The 23,373-nt window shown below is 42.0% G+C and overlaps 1 protein-coding gene across 1 annotated transcript; it reads right to left on the minus strand.

Annotated features, from left to right (window-relative positions):
- Nucleotides 1-1,690: 1,690 nt before the first annotated feature.
- On the minus strand, nucleotides 1,691-21,077 carry LOC307099626 (uncharacterized protein). The gene is made up of 4 exons (XM_079771406.1): nucleotides 20,976-21,077; nucleotides 6,713-6,839; nucleotides 5,768-5,840; nucleotides 1,691-4,935 (listed from the first exon to the last, which is right to left on the minus strand). The coding sequence occupies exons 1-4, from the start codon at nucleotides 20,976-20,978 to the stop codon at nucleotides 3,297-3,299; spliced, it is 1,842 nt and encodes a 613-aa protein (XP_079627532.1). The 5' UTR covers nucleotides 20,979-21,077; the 3' UTR covers nucleotides 1,691-3,296.
- Between the last annotated feature and the right edge of the window lie 2,296 nt (nucleotides 21,078-23,373).

A 23,373-nucleotide genomic window follows, 5' to 3' on the forward strand; every position in this document is an offset into this window, starting at 1 on the left:
TGAGGAGGACCTACAGCTGTTCTGTCCCCTGTACACTCAGCCCCCTGACCACTAGGGCCACCAGGTGAGGCCCCTGGAGGAGGCTGCCTGTCATCACAGGCAAAGGCTCAGCAGTTACATTGAGCCCCTGAAGAAGCAGGTGTCAGATGTTCAGAAAATAATAATCATTCAAAGCAAAAAAACTCTTAGAACGTAGAGAAGGTGGAAAACTTTTGGAAAACCAAAGGCTGGAATTACTCTCTGAATCTGAGCACCTGAGGCGGATATTAGAACATGATCAAGAAGCAGATCTTTCAAGATTAGCTGATGAAGAAAAGGCTATTGAAAAGAAACTCGGCGTTAGTATAACTGCATTTTCAAAGTACAATTCCACATCTAAAGACCAACTAAGTAAGGTAGTAGAGTGCACTGCACTGAGGGAAGTGGAATGGCGATTTACCTATCTTCCATGACTTCCATTTCATGCTCCTTCTCCTCTAGCCTGAATGAGCTATCTGGAATGCCCCACAAATACACTCTTCTTCCTTTTCAAAATCCAACTAATCTTTCAAGATCCCAAACAAAACTTGTTCTCTGTAAAACTTGTCCAGACAAGTCTTTTCTAGCCACTTGAAAACTCCTATGAAACATACTACCCTTAATATTTAGTTGCAATATTTCTCATGCTGCCTTGTATTATTTTGCAAGACTACATCGAAGGTGTTGGGTCCTACAAGTTTCTTCTGTCTCCCATCTGGTGTTCAATAAATACATAATGTCTATATCATATACACTGTCCAATTGATCTGACAGGAAATATAATAAATCCATACAAACAGCACCCACCATTCTCTAACATCTGCAAGTCAATGGGAAAATGCCTCCTGAAGACAAATAATTTCATTTTCACCATTAATAAGTACATTCCTACCTGTAGAACATATCTCTTGTTTTGCCCACACCATATCTCTTCTCTCTTCTTTTGTGATAATGACTCTATTTTCGTTCGGGACCCACCATCTACCTCTGCATTAAGTCTCAATGGGAACATCTTTCAATACTCTTCCCCCTCCTCTGGCCTAGGGGTGGTCATAGGACTAAAGAGATCTGGGCAATTCAACTCTGTGGGCAGTAAAGCCAAGGGAGACCCTGGTTAACATGGATCCATTCCAGGGCAGACCCTGATAGGACTTGAGCTGCCCTTGTTGGGTCCTTTCATAGGCCTGTGTTCACCTGCCCTATTTCAAAGAAATGCCTGCCTTCCTTCAGTTAGACAGAGTTCCTTTTACTGCTTGCAAACAATTAACTTCAACTAAAAAGCCTTCACCTTTTTGAAGTCGCTGAAGTGTCTAGGCCTATGACATGGAAGATCATTTTTAGCTTTTTACTGAATGGTAGGATTCATATCCACAAAACACCAAAGCAGGCAACTTGCTCAGATTGAAAGTGATTTAGCTATGTAATTATTGGTGAAACAGATTTCTAGAATTGTATTCATTGTAAAGCTAAAAGCTACAGATCTAAGAACGCTGGGTTAGCTTAGCATCAACCAAGAAGCAGAACCATTTACTGCATTAATTTTTCTAAGTCTCCCAATTTACTTATTCATTTTATTTTCATACATTGTCAGTTCACGAATCCCACCCATAAAAACTTAGAAACAATCAAATTGTCTTTAAAGTTTATTTTATTCTCTAGAAGATATACTGTTTAAAAATATATTTTTATTGATTTCAGAGAGGAAGGGAGAGGTAGAGAGATAGAAACATCAATGATGAGAATCATTGATCAGCTGTCTCCTGCAAGCCCTCTACTTGAGCCTGCAATCTGGGCATGTGCCCATGAACGGAATTAAACCTTGTACCCTCCGTCCCCAGGCCAACACTCTATCCTCTGAACCAAAAAACTGGCTAGGGCCAAATTGTCTTTAAATATAAGTCTCAAATCTACTTCCAGGTAAAAATTAGTAATTTTTAGTCTCACTAGGAATTGCTTGGTCATTAGTTACTCGATTAATTTAACAATGGTAACTGTTTACCATCAAAGCTCTTGTAGGGCTGGAACTGTGTTTCATGTCTTGCCTGATGGAGCTCATTCAGTGATAAGATCACAGTAGTATTTCTATTTATTAATCCAAATTAGTGCTTTAATGTCTCTCAACTTGGCATTTTTCAAGGTCACTAATTTTATTTTGTGCCAGTAGGGTAACTCAGTTAATTCTAGGTACAAATATGTTTCCCCTAAATATGTTGTAATATACTTAAGGTTTTTTGCAATTATGCTATCACTCCGTACATTGTAAAATAAGGCACTATATTCCAGTAATCTGCTTTGAATCCATCTAAGAAAGGAGACTCAAAAATCCTTGCATTCCTAACATGTGTGCCTAAATTCAAAACATCCCTTTGTTTTTCTTCAGTCAGTTTCCTTGTGATGATAGCCATAGGTCTGCCCGTGGGATTCTGGTGGCTGGCCTGATTGTTGCAGCCGCTCCAAGTCCCACAGGCCTTCCGAGCCAAGGCAGAGGACCTTCAAAGAAAGCAGATTCGCCCCAGGTGCCCCAGTGGGATAGAGCAGAGCCCAGCGGATGGGCGCCCAGGATGCACACAGAGCCAGGACTGTGAGGCCAGGTGCACGGCAGGTGAAGCGCTCAGTTACCAGAGCAGATGCGCACTGCATTTGGGCTGGGTACCTCCCTGGGATCTGGCACCTGCTCAGCCACCACCCAGCAGCCCATCTCAGTGGGGACCCAGGAAAATAAGGCTGAAGCCAGTGTGTCAGGGACCCCACCCCACCCTGATGCCTCCTAGTACAACCCCACACCCGGGACCGGCCCCTCTCATGAGGCTTCTTTCTATTACTTCTTTTATGTCTTCCAAGATGTGTGAGACAATTGAAAGTTTTCTCACATTGCTTACATTCATAAGGTTTTTCCCCCTCTATGTGTTCTTTCTTCCATGCTTTCTAAGAGACTTGGAAAAACTGAAAGCTTTACTGCATTCCTTATATTCATAGAGCTTGTCTCCACTATGTGTGCTTGAATGTCTGGGCATGTGCAAGAAGCAACTAATTGATGTTTCTCTTACAGCAATATTGCTGTCTTTCTGACTTCCACTATCTCAATGGAAAAATATCCTCAAGTGAGGATAAAAAAAAAAAGAAAAGAAATAGAATACTCAAAGGCTTTTCTACAATCTTTACAACAATAGGGCTTATTTTCAGTATGAGTTCTTTCATTATGATTTGTCTACACTATAAATGTTTCTGTGAATTCGAAGGGAACTGGGATGAATAAAGGATTTCCCCCATTGCTTACATTAATAGGGTTTTTCCTTATTATGAGTTCTTTTATGACGTTTGAAGGAACTTGGATCAGAGAAAGCTTTACCACAATGGTTACATTCATAGGGTTTTTCCCCAGTATGAATTCTTTCATGAATTTTAAGATACATGGAAAGACTGAAAGCCTTACCACATTGCTGGCATACATAGGGTTTTACCCCACTATTTCCAGTGTGTTCTTCCATGTGTGTTCTTTCATGCCTTCGACAGGACTGTGGATAACTGAAGGCTTTTCCACAATGCTTACATTCATAGGGTTTTACCCCACTATGAATTATTTCATGATCTTGGAGAGAAGATGGATAATCAAAACTTTTACCACAATGCTTGCATGCATAGGGTCTTACCCCAGTATGAGTTCTTTCATGACGATGGAGGGCACCTCGATCACAGAAAGCTTTGCCACAATGCTGACATTTATAGGGTTTTTCCCCAGTATGAATGCTTTCATGACGTCGGAGGGAAGTTCGATTAGATAGAACTTTATCACAATGCTCACATTTATAGAGTTTTCGCCCAGTATGAATGCTTTTATGATGTCGGAGGGCATCTAGATCACAGAAAGCTCTGCCACAATGCTCACATTTATAGGGTTTTTCCCCAGTATGAATGTTTTTATGAAGATGGAGGGAAGTTCGATCAGATAAAACTTTATCACAATGCTGACATTTATGGGGTTTTCGCCCAGTGTGAATGCTTTTATGACGTTGCAGGGCACCTACATCACAGAAAGCTCTGCCACAATGCTGACATTTATAGGGCTTTTCCTTAGTATGAATGCTTTCATGACGTTGGAGGGAAGCTCGACAAGATAAATCTTTACCACATTGCTTACATTCATAGAGTTTTTCACCAGTATGAATTCTTTTATGCATTCTAAGTAAAGAGGGATAAAGAAATGTTTTACCACATTCCTTACATTCATGAGGCTGCTTTCCGAAATGTCTTATTTTATGTTTTCTAAGAGAGCTGCGCCAATTGAAGACTTTGCCACATTGCTTACATTCATAAGGTTTCTTGCCAGTATGTGTACGTTCATGATTTCTAAGAGAAGTGGAACTGAAAGCTTTTCCAGATTTCTGACATTGATAGGGTTTTTTTCCACTGTGTCTTCTTTCATTTTCTCCAGAGTACTTGGGAGACCTGAAAGCACTGCTACATTGCTTACTTTGATACGGTTCCTCTCCACTATGAGTATTTTTGTGAACTTTAGAGTAAATGAGACGACTAAAGCCTTTCCCACACCCATATAGTTTCCCAGCAATATGCGTCCTTTCATGATTTCTAAGGGAAGTTGAATAGTGAAAAGCTTTCGCACTAGGGCTGCCTTCATGTCTTCGAATATGTTGGTGATGCTTGAAAGCTTCCTCAGGTTCCTTACATTTATAAGGGTTTTCTTCATATTCTTGACACAGGTGTAGTTTGGGTCCAATGTGAGATCTCAGGTAGTTATTCAAGGATAAATAACCCATGAAGATTTGCCTACACAACCTGGATTTAGGTTGTTTTATTTCAGTAGGAGTTTCCTTCTTTTCATTATGATTTGGAATCTGGCTGAAGTTTTCTCTGGATTCACTACCATCCTTCCTTGTACAGAATGTCTCTACTGTATGACTGTTGTAAAAATCAGAAGCATATTATTAATACTCGGTTAATTATTTAATATTTATTAATAATATGACACTGACATTTTTACTGTTTTCAAGAAAAGTGTGGTGTTTCTGTACATTCTGATTTTTGAAAGTGGATATCCTAAAACCTCTGAAATAGTCTGGATCATAGATATTATGAAAACACTTATATTCATTAATGGTACTTCTGTATATTGCTTCCAAGTGTAATTATTTTTTTTTACACTAAACATTAGGTCATATTTTAGAAAAAAACATTTAGAGATAATTCTAAGAACCAATATATTTAAAACTGGGCTGATGCAATTGGATTACCTGTTTTTAAGATTGTTTTGTGGACCGGGCCCATGTGGCTCAGTGGTTCAGCATGGACCCACGCACCAGGGATTGATGGTTCAATTCCCCGTAAGGGAACATGGCCCGACTATAGACTTATTAACCCCAGAATAGGGCATGCAGGAGGCAGCTAATCGATGTTTCTATCTCTCCCTCTCACGTCCACAATCTAAAATTAATAAAATTTTAGTACCACTGGCATAGGTCAGTGGTTGAGTGCCAACCTCTGAACCAGGAGGTCAAAGTTCGATTCCCAGTCAGGGCACATGCCCAGGTTCTGGGCTTGATTCCAAGTGAGGGGCATGCAGGAGGCAGGTGTCAATAATTCCGTCTCATCACTGATGTTTGTCTCTCTTTCGCCCTCTCCCTACCTATCTGAAATAAATTTAAAAATATTAAATAAAAAAATAAGTATATAAAAACATTTAAAAACAACAACAAAGATGCTCTTAATGCTTTCTCATGTCAATGTGACTCACCTATGATTCATTCCATGATTTTCATACTGATCTTCACTATCATGGTCTTCACATTTTTCTTCTAAAATACACACTAGAAAGAACATTATAAACTATTAAAGAATATTAAAAATGGTTAGATTTTAGGAACACAATGAGCTGTGATCATTGCTAGTTTAATTACCAATGTACTCCCTTTCCATATTTCAGTTCTTTAAATGGCATTGATGAGCAAGCAACACTAGTTTTCCAATTGACTAAATAAGTAACAAATTGTTGCAGGCCAGAGTAGCTCGGTGGTTGACGGTCAACCAATGAGCCAGGAGGTCACAGGTCAATTCCCAGTAGGACCAGTTTGCAGTCTAGATCCCTAGTGTCAGTGAGGAGGCTAAAAGGCTAATTCCAATGTAACCCTGATATTTGGAGGGGGTTGGGGGGACTAGCAATATGAATCCATGCCAGCAAGCTCAGTGTACATTCTTGATAATCTATAATTAAGTCACTACCTCTCACAGAAACTGGTTTTGAGGAACCTGTTACAGAGGCCATAAAACTGTGAACAGTGCACTGCCCCAGAGGGAGGGTTATTAACACTGGGGCCAGGCCAGATCATCAGATATGGCCTGGAGACCCCCAACACCTGGGGGCCTTCTTGCAAAGTCTGCGAAAAAGATCAGAAGCATAATCCATATTTGTGGGACAGAGACCCCAGAAAGATATAAAAGAGAAGCCCCCTGCATATTACTTTAGTCAGATTTGGAAAGGTATTCTCTTAGTCCGCAGGCGTAAATAAACAGTGTCACTCCTTTTCTCTAAAGCGTTGCTTAGTTTTTCTCTGGTCTTTTGCAACATGAGGCTCACAGGAGGTAGCCAATTAGTGACTCTCACATCATTGATTTTTCTCTCTCTCCTTCCTCTCTAAAATCAATAAAAATATATTTTAAAAAAAGAATTTGTCATAACTACCTATTGATGCCAGGTTCCAGAAGGTTTCCAACATCACATCTGTGTATAACTTCTTCTGGGTCGGATCCAGGAAAGCCCACTCCTCCATGGTGAACTCCACATTAACATCCTCAAAGGCCACTGAGTCCTAAAACATCCCACATATGCATATAGGAGAATGGGTCAGACAGACAGCACTGAGGATCTATACATAATTCATGGGAAGTTCACATAGGACACGTGGTCCCTAACATTCAGTCTATGGCATGATTTTAAGACTATTATGAATTTGCCACAATCACTTCCAGAAGAACACATGGAATTTATTTATTTATTCTTAAAAATATATTTTTATTGATTTCAGAGAGAAAGGGAGAGGAAGAGAGAGGTAGAAACATCAATGATGAGAATCACTGATCCATTGCCTCCTACACACCCCGCACTGGGGATCAAGCCCACAACCTGGGCATGTGCCCTTGACTGGAATCAAACCTGGGACCCTTCAGTCTGCAGGCCGACACTCTATCCACTGAGCCAAACCAGCTAGGGCACACATGGAATTTATTAATATGATTTTACTGTGATCACTTCAAGTCTTCATTGCTCTCTAATGTCAGGTTAAAGAGTACCTTGAACAACTTCTATACTAATACATTAAAATACTTCTATTTTAAGCCCATCAATTCCTTGTGAGAAAACTCATCTCCATTATAACCACCATTTGATGCAGCAATCCATGAAGCATACTGTCATATCTGCATAAAGTTTTAATGACTATGAATACAATAAGGGCCTTGTAGCTTTCTCTTCTATACTTATCATCAAACAGGAGAGACTAGGAGGTGTGTGAAAATTCAACTTGGAACAAAATGTACCTGGCCATATTGTCCTGAAGTACTCCAGATTCTTAGAAATAGTCAGATACACCCGAATGAATGAAAATATTCTTGTGGAGGAGTATGAATGATCATTTGTTTTTATAATATTTGTTAGTAACTCAGTTTGACCTTCTTTTCTCTCTCTCATTTCATGGAGATAGGACGTTAGAGTTAGAGCTCAGGCATGAGCAAGACAGGACAACTTAGCCCTCTACAGAAGTCCTCTACTCATGATCCTGAGGGTTACTTCATACTGATTTTTAGCACACATAGACACGTATATTGAAATAATAAGATCACACTCAAAAGAAGTCTTTCCAGTAGAATTGAACACTGTAACTGGGGCCTGGACATTGAGGAATAATTTAAGACTTGGCATGTACAAAGCCCTTTATTTAAATCTGCAATATTTTCATATTGAAGTGGCACATGATTCCAAAATACATAAGGGTGTTAGGGGTACTGAAAATATCAGGCAGAAAACTGTAAAATGTGTCTAAACACTATGTTCTACACCTGAAATTAATACAAAATAAAATTAAATGTAAACTATAATTGGAATGTAAACTATAAATGGAAGCATATATGGTGTTTATGGAGAGGAAAAACTAAGATCATTAAAATGTTCATATTATCCAAAGCAATCTATAGATTCAATGCAATTCCTTTCAAGATACCAATTGTGTATTTCACATAACTAGAACAAATATACAAAAATTTTATATGGGACCACAAATCACCCTGAATAGCAACAGCAATCTTAAAAAAAAAGAACAAATGTGGATGAATCACACTCCCTAATACCCAATTCTACTACAAAACAGCATGGTCCTGGCGTAGAAACAGCGGAATGGAACAGAGATTTCAGAAATTAATCATCTGTCTCTGCTGTTTGGGTTTGTGCCACTCAGAACCCATTTGCTGTGCTGGGTTAGTGTGAGATAAGATTCTAAGGCTGATGTCCCAGTCCACTCTTTTAGGAGTACTCATTTATTTACTGTAGGATTTTTTATTTTTCTGTTTTTAAGATCTCTTCTTATATGTAAGATTTCATGTTGTTAGACTACTCAGAAAAAGAGAGAGAGAGAGAGAGAGAGAGAGAGAGAGAGAGAGAGAGAGAGAGAGAGAAATAATCATTTAAACCTCCCCAAGTCTTTTTCCTAGGAGGATTCCAGCAGGCTGCAGAAATAGCACAGGGTGGGTGGGGGGGAGGCCACTCCCATTTATGTAAAAACAAAACAAAGCTTTAAAGCCACTGAAGGCCAACGAGTTATCCCTGTTACAAAATTTACCAAGAAATGCCTTCAATAATATTAATTGGCTTAAAAATCTCAAAAGTTGATAAGGCAAAATAAATATAACTAAAATGAAGGGTATATGATAGAGCTTTTTCAGTGGTAATTATATATGCCTAAACATAGTTTTCCAAAGTCTTTGGTAACTTAAAACTTTGGAGTTTGCTGGATTAAATAATAAAAATTATTAAATATTTATTTTGAAATAACCGGATACTGAAATATTAATCTGAATTTTCCTCATATGGAGAATCTAGAGGATGGATTTGAATTTGTTAATGAATAAGTCTTGTATTTTATTTGAAACAGATCTTAAAATGTGAATGTATTGCTAATCTGAGGAATGTTAATTACATGCTACCTAAAAATTAAGATTTTTAAGGGTGAAGCATTCTAACTAATTGGAAAGAAAGTATGGCTTTGGTGTAATAGAAGGCATGAGGCATGGAGATGCATTTCGAAGGGGAAAGAAAGTGGAATCTAAAGCTGGTTATTCTGAGTTATAAGGTGTCTGAAGAAAGATTTGTGAAAGTTGTAGAAAGTTTGTGGAACTTGTGGAATTTTGTGATGAGAAATGTGGAAAACAAATTGTATAAATGACACAGGCCAGTAAGCAGGAAAGGTGGAATAGGAAACTGAGATGGTTAAATAGCAATTTGGAGCCATCTAATAAATTCTATCTTCCCCAAACCAAGGACATTTAAGAGTAAATGATTTGCATTTTTACTCCCTAACCAGGGGGTATAACCAGATGGTAAACAGCTTATATCAATGTACTCAGGGAGACAGATAGCAGAAAGCCAATTAGTGTCATTTGCTGACCACACCCAAGGACAAATGAAGTTAGAGAATAAACCTTATTTTGGTTAGTCCTTTTCTAGTCTGTTCAAGGGGAAAAGATCTTTCCTGTTTTTTACCCAGGAAGCAAAAGTTCTATAAATTATTAAAATGGTTATATGTTGTATTAACCAGAAAGTTTCTTAAAAGCCATCTTTTAATCATGGAAACTGAAGTTTGCTAGCCTATGTTTGTGCCTAATACACTTTGATATATGAACTTTTGGTAAAATAAATTTCACAATCCTTCCAGAGTTTGAATTTTAAGAAACTTTTTCTTTAACTAGAATTGGCTTTAGATCACTACAATTGGCTCTGGAATGCCTCAAGTATTTGTTTTCTCTCTCTCATAAAGGAAAATTTTCTCCTTAAAGAAAATGGGACGCTTTGTCAAATAATAACTATATTATGCTTTCATTTGCAGCTGTGTTATTCAAGAATATTGTGTTTTGTAGAAAGGAGAAGATTCCATGTCATTTGCAAGTATTACTGATTCTTAAACTTTTTGTGTTTCAGATATAAGAAAGCATTTTTTAAAAATATATTTTATTGATTTTTCACAGAGAGGAAGAGAGAGGGATAGAGAGTTAGAAACATCAATGAGAGAGAAACATCGATCAGCTGCCTCTTGCACACCCCCTACTGGGGATATGCCGCAACCAAGGTACATGCCCTTGACCGGAATCGAACCCGGGACCCTTGAGTCCGCAAGGCCGATGCTCTATCCACTGAGCCAAACCGGTTTCGGCTAAGAAAGCATTTTTAAAGCAATTTGGTAAATTATATATTTCTCTCCTTACCCGTCCCTAGAGTATTTGGCAATTCTTAATAAATAGCAATACAGTTCTTTGCATGAATCCAATAAGACCTGTTCCAATTGTAGCTATATCAAGATAAACTGATAATGGGCCTGCTTATAGCAGCCTTGGCTTCACCACCTTTTGCAGAACTTTGTCCATCCAGCATTCCATGGGAATCCCTTACATCCAAAAGGGCAGGCCACCATTGAATGTGCCCATGGTACCCTGAAGGGTATGCTGGTAAAACAAAAAGGGGAATATGGGACTCAAAGACCCTGCTGTAATTCTATCTAAAGCATTCTTTACCCTTAATTTTTGGAATCTGAATAATACTTTTCAATCCTCTGTAGAACAGCACTTTACCTCAATAACCCCATCTCAGATCCACAAGTCTTGTGGCGAAATGTGGACACTAATAACTGGATGGGACCCAATGAATTATTAACATGGAGGAGAGGATATGCATGTGTTTCAATCCCCCAGGGCTGCTGTGGATTCCAGCTCGCCAGATTAAAACCTGCCATGGCGTGGCATGGGACCAATCCTCTTCCAGAAATGAAGAATTTGGACCTGCAGACTCTGCAGCCCTGAACTATGCACCTTCCCCGGACCCAGGTGGCCCCCAGAATAACCTGGGAAATTATGACGAAGCTGATGGCAGAGGCTGAGCAATTATTGGATCATATTCACACTCCACCCATTCCAGATAACTGAGCATTACTCTTTTTCTTATAACCTGTAAAATTGGAACTGGAGCAGTAAATGCACTTCACGGGCCCTGACATTCTGAAGCAGAAAGAGTTCACCACCTCCCTCTGTCTTCTATGTTCAGCAAAACAAAAAAGGTGGAGATGTTGGGAGGCACACAAGACTTGGTTGGAAAGTTTATAAAGAGGACACACTGAAAAACGGGAAGTTGTGCAGAAGGCCGCCTGCCCTGTTTTTTGGAATTCTGACTTAAGGGAGTGCCAAAGGCAATACTTCTCATTATTTCTTGACCTTTCAAAAACAAAACTGTGCATGTGCTGACACCCAGGTGTTTACAGGAATCCTTATACTTAATATTTGGATGTTCTTACTTAAAGGACATTACAAATATATGTGTCCTCCCAAAATTACTTAGCCTACTAATTGTATCTAAAAGATAAACTTTATCTCAAACTGCTGTTACAATAAAAGCCTAATGAGGCAGGCAATCAAGGCTATCTGGATCCTTTAACAGGGCAGTCCCTTAACCTCTCTTTCACAGCAAATGTTGTGTCAAAGTAATCCATAAATCCGTCGTTCAGGGTCTGCTGGTCAGCCCCGGTAATGAACCAGCAATTTCACTTTTGGTAATATATATTTTTTACAAACCTCAAAACACCAATGCAAAAGAAAATATGCACCCCTGCGTTCATTGTAGCAGTATTTACAATAGCTCAGATTTGAAGGCAGTTCAAGTGCCCATCAGTAAGTGAGTGGATAAAAAAGCTATGGTACAATACAACTGAATATTACTCAGCCATAAAAATGAAGGAAATCTTACCCTCTGTGACAACATGGATGGATACGGAGAGCATTATGCTAACTGAAGTAAACCAGTAAGAAAAAACACAAACATGATTTCATTTATATTTGGAATGTAAAGAAGAGAAATTAACAAAGTCTACAGGGACTCATAGATATAGAGAACAGACTGACAACTGTCGGAGGAGAAGGGGGTTGGGAGACTAGATGAAAAAAGGGGGAGAGATTAGGCAAAACAAACTCTTAGACTTAGACAACAGCGTGGGGTACCAGAGGGAAAGGGGAGTGTGAGGAGGTAGAAGAGGGTAAAGGGGAGTATTAAATGGTGATGGAAGGAGACTTTGGGTGGTGAACACATAATACAATGTACACATGATGTATTATAGAACTGTACATTTGAAACATATAATTTTCCTAGCCAATGTCATCCCAATAGGTTTGAAAACATAAAACACACAAAAGTGATTTTCTCCAAAAAGTTGATGCTAAATTGGATCCAGCATTACATTAGAAAGATCATACACCATGACCAAGTGAGAATTATCACAGGGACGAAAGGCTGGTACAATACCCGCAAACCAATAAACATAATACATCACATTTACAAATTGAAAGACAAAAATCACATAATTATATCAATTGATACAGAAAAGGCATTTGACAGAATCCAACAACCTTTCCTGATAAAAACTCTCAGTAAAGTGGGAATAGAGGGATCATACCTCAACATAATAAAATCCTTATATGACAAGCCTACAGCCAACATCATACTCAATGGGCAAAAATTAAAACCATTTGCCCTAAGAACAGGAATGAGACAGGGATGCCCACTTTCACCACTCTTGTCTGACACAGTACTGGAAGTGCTAGCCATAGCAATCAGACAAGAAGAAGAAATAAAAGGCATCCAAATTAGAAAAGAAAAAGTAAAATTGTTATTATTCACAGAAGACATGATATTGTACTCAGAACACCCAAAAGACTCCATCATAAAACTACCACACTTAATAAATGAATTTGGCAATGTAGCAGGATACAAAATTAACACCCAGAAATCTATGGTTTTTTTATTCACCAGTAATGAACTCACAGAAAGAAAACTAAAAAAACAATCCCATCTACCATTGCAACATAAAAATTACGGTATTTAGGAATAAAGTTAGCCAAGGAAGTAAAGGACCTGTATTCAGAAAATTACAGGACACTAAAAAAAGAGATAGAGGAAAACATAAACAAATGGGAGAATATTCAGTGTTCATGGATAGGTAGAATCAGCCTCATTAAAATGTTCATCCTACCAAAAAACATTCTATTGATTCAATGCAATCCCTGTTAAAATACCAAAGGTATACTTCAAAGATATACCTATTCAAAAATTCATCTGGAATAAAAAAAGACCCCAAATAGCTGTAGCAATCTTGAGAAAGAAGAACAAAAATGGAGGGATCACAATACCAGATATCAAGCTATATTACAAAGCCACTGTTCTCAAAACTGCCTGGTACTGACACAAGAACAGACATATAGACCAATAGAACAGAACAGAGAACCCAGAAATTGACCCAGGCCAATATGCTCAATTAATATTTTACAAAGGAGGCAAAAGCATGCAATGGAGTCAAGACAGTCTCTTCAATAAATGGTGTTGGAAAACTTGGACAGATACATGCAAAAAAACTGAAACTATACCACCAACTTACACCATACAGAGAAATAAAGTCAAAATGGATAAAGGACTTAAACGTAAGACGGGAAATCATAAAAATCTTAGAAGAAGCCATAGGCAGAAAAATAGCAGACATTTGTTGTAGAAATATCTTTACTGATACAGCTCCTAGGGCAATGGAAACTACAGAGAAAATAAACAAATGGGACTCATTCAAAATTAAAAGCTTCTGCACAGCAAAAGAAACCATCAACAAAACAACAAGAAAGCACACTGCATGGGAGAACATATTTGCAATAATAACCCTAAAGGTAAATGGATTAAATGCTCCAATCAAAAGGCATAGGGCAGCTGAAGGGACACAAAACCATGATCCAACTATATGCTATCTACAAGAGTCCCACCTCAGAACAAAAACAGCCTGGTACTGACACAAGAACGGGTATATAGATCAAAGGAACAGAACAGAGACCCCAGAAATCGAACCAAGCCATTACGCTCAATTAATATTTGACAAAGGAGGCAAGAACATACAATGGAATCAAGAGAATCTCTTCAATAAATGGTGAGTGGAAAATTGAACAGACATATGGAAACAATGAAACTACACCACCACTAACAACATAGACAAGAATAAACTCAAAATGGATAAAAAACTTAAAAATGTAAGTCATGAAACCATAAAAATCCTAGAAGAAACCACAGACATCAAAATCTCAGACATCTCTCCTAACCATATGTTTATAGATACATCTCCTAGGGCAGTGGACGGCAAACTCATTAGTCAACAGAGCCAAATATCAACAGTACAACGATTGAAATTTCTTATGAGAGCCCAATTTTCTAAACTTAAACTTCTTCTAATGCCACTTCTTTAAAATAGACTCGCGCAGGCCATGGTATTTTGTGGAAGAGCCACATTCAAAGGGCCAAAGAGCCACATGTGGCTCGCAAGCTGCAGTTTGCCGACCATAGTCCTAGGGCAAAGGAAACAAGGAGAAAATAAACAAATGGGACTACATAAAAATAAAAAGCTCTGCACAGCAAAGAAACCATCAATAAAATGAAAAGAAAGCCCACTGTATGGGAGAACATATTTGCAATGATACATCTTATAAAGGGTTAATATCAAAAATATATAAGGAACTCATACAACTTAACAGAAGACAAACAATCCAATTAAAAATGGGCAAAGGACTTAAATAGACATTTTTCCAAAGAGGACAAACAGATGACCAGGAGACATATGAAAAAATGCTCAAAGTCATTAATCATCCGAGAAATGCAAATCAACACGGCCAGGAGGTACCATCTCACACCTGCCAGAATGGCAACCATCAACAAAGTGCTGAGAGGATGTGGAGAAAAGAGGACTTTAGTACACTGCTGGTGGGAATGCAGACTGGTACAGCCATTATGGAAAACAGTATGGAGTTTCCTCAAAAAATTAAATATAGATCTGCCATTTGACCCAGTGATCCCACTTATAGGAATACTAGTGGCCCAGTGCACAAAATTTGCATACATTAACCCTTTGCACTCGCTTGCTTTTTTCTTGATTCCTTTATTCTACTCGGGATTTAATTTTTTAAATACCCCAGATTTTACAAAGCGCGGCAGTAGAATAAAAAACTAGAGTTTCTTTTCATACAAACTTATTTATTTGGATTTTTTTATATTTCAAATTATTGATACATTCAATACAATTCAACATAAGAGCTGCTACCAATGCTAACCGTGTCAAGTCACACTCGACATCCGAGTGCAAAAGGTTAAAAGGGGATTAATTAGAGGAAATAATTTAATATTGCTATTTGCCCTTTCTCTATAATAGAAGTGTCAGAGGTAAAAGAAAATTAGTAAAATGTATATGAAAACCTTCCTCCTGTCAGAGTCTGGGGTGCATCATGGGACCCAGAGTCAAGTCCCCGCCCACACACGGGCCTCAAAATCACGTGAGACCCAGACCCAGCAGGCCCCGCCCCCAATGGGCTAGATCAGGCCTCCTCAAACTATGGCCTGCGGGCCACATGTGGGTGTTTTTGCCATTTTGTTTTTTTACTTCAAAATAAGATATGTGCAGTGTGCATAGGAATTTGTTCATAGTTTTTTTTAAACTATAGTCCGGCCCTCCAACGGTCTGAGGGACAGTGGACTGGCCCCGTTTAAAAAGTTTGAGGACCCCTGGGCTAGATCCAGACCTGGCCAGTCCCACCCTTGTCAAGCCCCGCTGGGCAGGGGACGTAGCCTCAGGTCCCCTGGCCTGGTGCCAGGACGGGGGGCGTGGCCTAAGGTCCCCCAGCCCAGACCTGGGCAGGGGGCATGCCTTGAGGTCCCCCATCAAGCCTCGCCAGGCGGGGGAGGCGCAGCCTCAGGTCCCCCGGCCTGGTAACGGGTGGGGGGCGCAGCCTCATGTCCCCTGGCCCGGTGCTGGGGCTGGGGTTGCGGTCTGAGGTCCCCCGGCCTGGTGCTGGGGTGGGGGGCATGGCCTGAGTTCACCCTAGCACCGGACCAGGGAATCTGAGGCTGCGCCCCCCACCCGTTACCAGGCCGGGGGACCTGAGGCTGCGCCTCCCCCGCCTGGCGAGGCTTGACGGGGACCTCAGGCCATGCCCCCCAACCAGCACTGGGGGTGCAGCTTGAGGTCCCCTGTCAAGCCCCACTCAGTGGGGGGCACAGCCTGGGGTCCCCTGTCAAGTCCAGCCTGGCAGAGGGACACAGCCTCATGTCCCCTGGCCCGGTGCTGGGGCTGGGGGTGCGGTCTGAGGTCCCCCGGCCTGGTGCCCTGCCTAGCCCCACCTGGTGGGGGGAACGGCCTGAGGTCCCCCAGCTTGGCACTGGGGTGGGGGTAGCAGCCTGAGGTCCCCTGTCAAGCCCCACGGGGGTGGGGGAGGGCATGGCCTCAGGTCCCTGCTGATTGCTCATGGAGGCTCCTTATGGGAACTTGGCCTCAGCTGTGGGTGCAGCCATCTTTGTGACAGAGTGACAGTCAATTAGCATATTCCCTCTTTATTAGATAGGATATCCCAAGAATACATGAAACTCCAATCAGAAACAATGTATGCACCCCTATATTCACAGTAACACAATTTACAATAGCTAACATCTGGAAACAGCCCAAGTGCCCATCAGTAGATGAGTGGATAAAAAAGCTGTGGTACATTTATATCACGGAATACTTTGCAGCAGTAAAAAAGAAGAATCTCTTACCCTTTGAGACAGCATGGAGGGACCTGGGGAGTATCATGCTAAGGGAAATAAGTCAGTCAGAGAAACACAAGTATCACATGATTTCATTCATATGTAGAATCTAAGTAACAAAACAAAAAAATGATGAAAGGAGTGGATCTAGCCCTAACCGGTTGGCTCAGTGGATAGAGTGTCGGCCTGCAGACTCAAGGGTCCCAGGTTCGATTCCGGTCAAGGGCATGTACCTTGGTTGTGGGCACATCCCCAGTAGGGGTTGTGCAGGAGGCAGCTGATTGATGTTTCTCTCTCATTGATGTTTCTAACTCTCTCTCTCTCCCTTCCTGTCTGTAAAAAATCAATAAAAATATATTAAAATTAAAAAAAAGAAGTGGATCCAGATACATGGAAGCATAGAACAGAGTGCGGAATCTCAGAGGGAAGAAGGGGGAGGATAGTAATAAACCAAAGGATTGAATGAATATATGCCTAACCAATGGACACAGACAACAGAGAGTTGAAGACCTGGAGTGGGGGAGTAGAGGCGGGGCGGGGGGGGGGGCAGGGAGGGGGGAAGGGGGAGAATGGAGAATGGGAGAGGGATGGAGATGGTCAATGGGGGGGGAGATGACATACGTAATTATTTCAACAATAAAACATTATTTTTTTAGAAAATGAAGTACAAATTGGTAATTATAAAATAGTGAGTGGCATGTATAGCACAGGAAATATAGTCAATAATATTCTATTAACTATGTGTGGTATCTCATGGGTATTAGACTTTGTAACTTATGTACATGTCTACCAGTAATCACTATGTTGACACCTAAAACTAATATATTTTGTCAACTTACTGAAAAAAATAAAAATTAAGCCCTAGCCAGTATCGCTCAGTGAATAGAGCATCGGCCCGTGGACTGAAAGGTCCTAGGTTTGATTCTGGTCAAGGGCACACACCTTGGATGCAAGCAGTCCTCCCCGGCCTGGGTCCTGGTAAGGGCACGTGCAGGAGGCAACCATTCGATGTGGCTCTCTCACATCAATATTTCGTTCTGTCTTTCCCTTTCTCTTCCCCGCTCTCCAAAAATCAATGGAAAAATATCCTTGGGTGAGAATTTTAAAAAAGGAAATGGTGCAGGATTTGGAAACAGCCTAAGTGTCCATCAGCAGATGAGTGCATTCGAAAACTGTGGTACATCTACACAATGGAATACTTCGCTGCTATGAAAAAGAAGGAACTTTTACCATTTGCTACAGCATGGATGGACCTGGAGAGCATTGTGCTAAGCGAAATAAGCCAGTCGGAGAAAGATAAATATCACATGATCTCACTCATATATGGGATTATAATGAACATAAACTGATGAACCAAAATAGATCCAGAAACACTGAACAGACAGTCCAACCTCAGAAAGAAGGGAGGAGAGGGGAGAGGGGTAAGAGGTCAACCAAAGGACTTATATGCATGAATATTAGCATAGCCAATGGACATGGACAAGGGGGCATTAGGGGCTTGTCTTGGGGACAGCGGATGGGGGGGAGGTGTCAATGGGGAAAAAGGAGATATATGTACTACTTTAAACAATAAAAATAAAGAAAATGGTGCATACACACACACAGGAATATTATTGTATTATTCAGCCATTAGAAAAAGAAATTCTGCCACTTGTAACAACACATTCATGGACGTGGAGGGCAGGATGCTTTGTGAAAAAAAGAAATGCCATGTGTTCTCACTTATCTGTGGAACCTTTAAAAAAACAACTCCATAGATACAGAGCACAGACTGATGATTGCTAGAGGTTGCAGGAGTGGTGTACGGGGGTGCAGTGGGGGTCAAATGGATGAAAGGTGTCAAAAGGTACAAACTTCCAGTTATTAAATAAGTCATGGAAATGCAGCTTACAGCACGGTGACTGCAGGTAGTAATAACATATTTCAGATGTGAAAGTTGCTAAGAGTAAATTTTAAAAGTTCTCTTTTAAAGAAAAAAATATTCTGTAAGTATATATGATGATGATGATAACTAGACTTATTCTGATGATCACTTCACAATGCAATACATATAAACATCAAATCATTATGCTGTACACCTTAAGCTAATATAATGTTGTATGTCAATTGTAACCTAATGAAAAATATAATCCCTTCTATAAAACAAAAATATTACAGTGAATTTGAAAAACTGCATTCACCTAGTGACGTCATACCCATCACAGTGTCATCGGGAAATGCATTGCTCAGATGTTTCTGATGATGCTGGTGTAAACAAGCTTCCTGTGCGGCCAGTCCTATGAAAGTCCAGCACATACAGTTACGGTCACTACATAGAAACCTGATGATGAGAAACTGGTTCCTGTATTTGCTGTACTATCCTCTTTATCTTTGTGAGCTTTCTACTTAGTGAAAGAAAACTTTGCTGTGAAGCAGTATGCTGTTTTATGTGGGCAGCAGCCTCAGAGGTCTTGTGCTGACTGTGCCTTATGATTGTATCATTGCCTCCTGGGTTTGATTGAATCTGTGTTTTGTACATTTCCTGGCATAAGTGTACAGTGTGATAAAGTCTACAGTCATGCACAGTAAGGTCCTCGCCTATAGTCAGGAAACTCATTAGTCAACAGAGCGGCAAACCGCGGCTCGCGAGCTGCAGTTTGCCGACCACTACAATCCTAAACCCCATCTTCCTTCTCTGAGTCACAGCATCTTTATCAGCTGTTTGTTTTGTGGTGCTTTTCAAACGCTTAAAAACAAAATTCAGCTGAATAAATTGGAAGGTCTAATTAGCTTGATTCCCATTCACAAATCAGGCCGCATCCCATCTAGTAAATAGAATCTGAGCGGCTGTTCAAAATGTAAGGCTTTTACTATTATAGGCAGAAACGAAGTGGCTTTGACAGTTTATTAGTAAAAGAAAAGAGGGGATTGCTTCAGGCAGGGTCACCTTCCTTAGGGGAAGGAACAGCAGGAGGCTTTTAGAGGGATTAGTGCTGAACAGCAAGTTGCAGAGCGACTGGGTTAGAATTTTACTCCTGGGAGAGGTGAAATGCAGTTACGTAAGGCATGCACCCCTGAACCTGGGGAGTCCATCTTGAGGCAGTTTTGTTGTTTTCAGTTCTCTTACACACACCTGCATGGTGTAGCCTACTACCCACCTAGTGGGAGAGACTAGAAATGCAGCCACTTGTTGCAGAGCTAGATCTGGGAGAAAGTGGGTGGACTTGAGAGCCTGCTCCACAAACATCAAAACTCAGGAGAAAACGGGATCCTTCTGGGGAGAAGGGAGGGTGTGGGGAGCGGTCTTGGCTTGACAAGGTCCCGAGAGGACAGCATTTCACGAGGTGGGCTGTCTGGCACCCCCTCTCACGGCCCCCTGAGGCTTGCCAGTTTGCAGACAAAGCAAGATATTATACAATAGTCAGCATAGCGTGCAAAGAGCAAGGAAGTAAGCAGGATATTTTGGAACAAGGAAGCTAGCTACAGCCACAAGGCAGGGTGAAGGGACGATTATGGGGAAGTTGGCTAAGTCTGGGGTCCTGTGTAAAGGTTAATAGGAAAAAAGCTGTGCAAAAGTTATGAAAAAATTGCTTATGCTTGCCATAATGCTTATGTAAGCAGTGCTGTATAAATATGCTGTGTAAAATAAACTCTGAGCTGCAGTATTGAACTGTGAGCCCTCCTGATCCCATCTTTTGTCTGTCTTTCTTTTCTCAATCCTCACCCCCCTTTCAGGTACTGTTCAACTGAAGCCTGCGGGTACCGGCAGGAGGGACAGGGGCCCCACAGACCACAGCTCCTCCCAGGCACGAACCGCGGAGACCGAGTCACCACTGTCCCCACTGACCCTCCCCGCGGTCACCGCACCAACTGCGGAGCCGCGGGATGTGGGTGCAGAGCTGCCCAGACTCGCTCCGCAGCCGAAGGCCCTGCCGCGGGGACAAACTGGACCCCGGGTCCCGGCTGGGCCCACACTGCGAGCCCGAGGGGCCTGCGGTTTCAGCGGAGCCCCCGGGCGCCTGGGGTCCGCAGGCCCCGGACCTGACCGAGGAGAGACGGTCCCGCCCCGGCGGCTCCACCCGCCCCTCCTCCCCGTCTCCGCGCCCGGCCGCACACTCACCATTTCTGGTTTCCTGGGCCCCCTGAGTCCCGCCTGCGGCTCCCACCACCTTACAGACCGCAGCTCCACAGATGAGGACAGAGCAAGGGAGAGAGATCCCAGGGAACTTCAGGGCGGTAGCAGAGCGTAGCCTCACCCACCTGCTCCTCAAATAGCCCCAACCTCCCACCCCCACCGCAGCCCCACCCACCGGCCCCACAGCTGCTCCACCCACCAGGCGCCCAGCTCCAATGACAGACACTCCGCACCACATGCCCCCTAGCGCCTGAGGTGCACAGGCCTGAGCCCAAAGCAGCCAGGTCTCCTGTCCAGGGACATTTGCACTGAGAGGCAGGGCTGAGAGTCCCCAGGAAACAGTGGTCCTTCCTTGCAAACACACACACTGAAAAGGCACCTAATGAATCTGGCTCCATTTTGATCTTTGTTGACACCTGGAGTCTGACATGTGCATTTGCCAAAAAGGTGCACAGGCTCAGGGACCAGGAATGTCTTAGGGTGGTGTCCTTCCAGAACTACAGCCAGATTCCCAAAAGAGCATTGAGACCAGAAACAAGCCATCATGTCCAGCGGGAAAAGTGACTTCTGCGTATTTAGAATGGTTACCTTTAGAAAATGTTTTTCACATGAAAAGATGTGTTCCCGCTGGTGATTCAGTCACGGTCCTCTGAGGTCATGAGCCACCCCTGACTTGTGGTTATCTTGTGGGCAGTTCCACAAACCCACGCAGAGCAAGGAGATGGGCCAGGTACAGAGGTCACCAGGGTGGAAGGCCCAGGTGTCCAGCAATGATCAGTCAATTGTAGGGTGGGACCTTGTCCCCCGGGTGACTTTTCCTCCTGTAGCTCCAGGCCCAGATAAGCAACAAAATGCCAGGGCTGACATCAGGACCAGCTGCATTGAATAATGACCCCTGCTCTGGTGCCGGCCAATCAACCAGTGGCGGCCACATCCCTGAATGGACACACCTGGAAAGCTACAGAATATTCCATTCAGATCTTTCCCTGGCACCTCCCCTGAAATCTCCACCCTAAAACCTTTAGGAAGGAGGACCCAGAGCACTCTCCATCCCTGGAGCACACTGTACCTTTCCCTTCCCTTCCATCTCCTCCCTCAGGCAGGTTACCATTAGGTTGTACTCTCAAACTACAAGGGCGCTTCCTTTACCTCCTTAACTCCTTTCCTAAGCCCATTTCCTCTAAGAATTACTTCTCACACCTCTGTAATTTACCCAGTAAAGGTTCTCTTACACATTGGGTCTTGCTCTGAATTCTTTCCTAGCCAAAACCCAAGTACCCAGGTTGCGGAACCCATGTTTGGTCTGAGCCCAGTCAGACACCTGGTGCCATTCCTGTTGCCTACCACGGTTACACTGTTTAATCCAGTAATAATGAGATTCATCAGAAATCTGGGTTTCATCTGTCAATGTAAGAATCATTCAAATCTAAAGAGAATGTTTGTGAGTTTATTGTCAGGAAGCAAAATGTAAATGGATTGAGATATTGTTCCACCAAGGGCAGTTTTGTACCTTATCTATAATAATAAAAGCATAATATGCTAATTAGACCAGACGTCCTTCTGGACAAAGCCAGGGCTGTGAGGGAAGCTAAGGTACCGGGTGCCTGTCCGCAGCCAGGGAGAAGCCAGGGTCCCAGGTGCCAGAGGGAAGCCGGTACAGGCAGCTGGGGAAGAAAGGCCTACTCTTCCACTAATATTGTGTGTTGGGCCTCTAGTTTTATATATCACAATCAAAAGAGAAGATCCAAGTGGGTTACATGAAATGCATTGGTGATACATTCGGTGGTAAGAGCAGGTGGTTCCTGTAATCTCCATCATGACAAACACAACGGCCAGAATAGACTTAGTGTTGCTGCATCCACCTGCACCATGGAATCCATGAGGTCTCAAGACTCACCCTACAAGATGATCTTTTCATCAAACAGCTCCACTGAGAAGGCACAAGGAGTTCCTTGTATGTAAAGAGAGATTTTCCCCGTAGCCTTGGCATATGGCCCTAATGGAAAGAGTTACACACGGTTCAAGCAGCTGCTCTGTGGGAAGGTCACTGAGAAGATGCCACTGCTGGTCAACCAATGAGCTATAACTGGGCAATCAGATTCCTTCCTCCCACCCCTGTCCTTGGGATATATGTTCTGCCCACCGATGGAGAACTAAGGGCCATTCCAAGGACGGAGGTTTGAGAGAACAATGTGTTGCTGACCCCATCTGACGGGGTGACCCAGTGAAGGCTTCTAGGTAAACTTTGAAGATTCTGGGGGGCAGTGTGGAGGTCTACTGCTCTCATGGCCACCCAAGAACACCCTGGTATGCAAGTTCCTTTGCTTATTAGAACGGCCACTTAAAAATCTGGAGTGGTCTGTCTCTTTCTTTGGTCTTTCCT

This window comes from Cnephaeus nilssonii (assembly GCF_951640355.1).
Source record: "Cnephaeus nilssonii genome assembly, chromosome: 5".
NCBI lineage: Eukaryota > Metazoa > Chordata > Mammalia > Chiroptera > Vespertilionidae > Cnephaeus > Cnephaeus nilssonii.

Bases quoted from the DNA above. Each gene is read 5' to 3' on its own strand.
- LOC307099626 (XM_079771406.1), bottom strand. The intron at 5,841-6,712 runs GTAGTTATGACA...TGTTCTTTCTAG, and splicing joins CTGGAACCTGGCATCAATAG to TGTGTATTTTAGAAGAAAAA. The intron at 4,936-5,767 runs GTGAGTCACATT...TTTTTACAACAG, and splicing joins AATCATGGAATGAATCATAG to TCATACAGTAGAGACATTCT.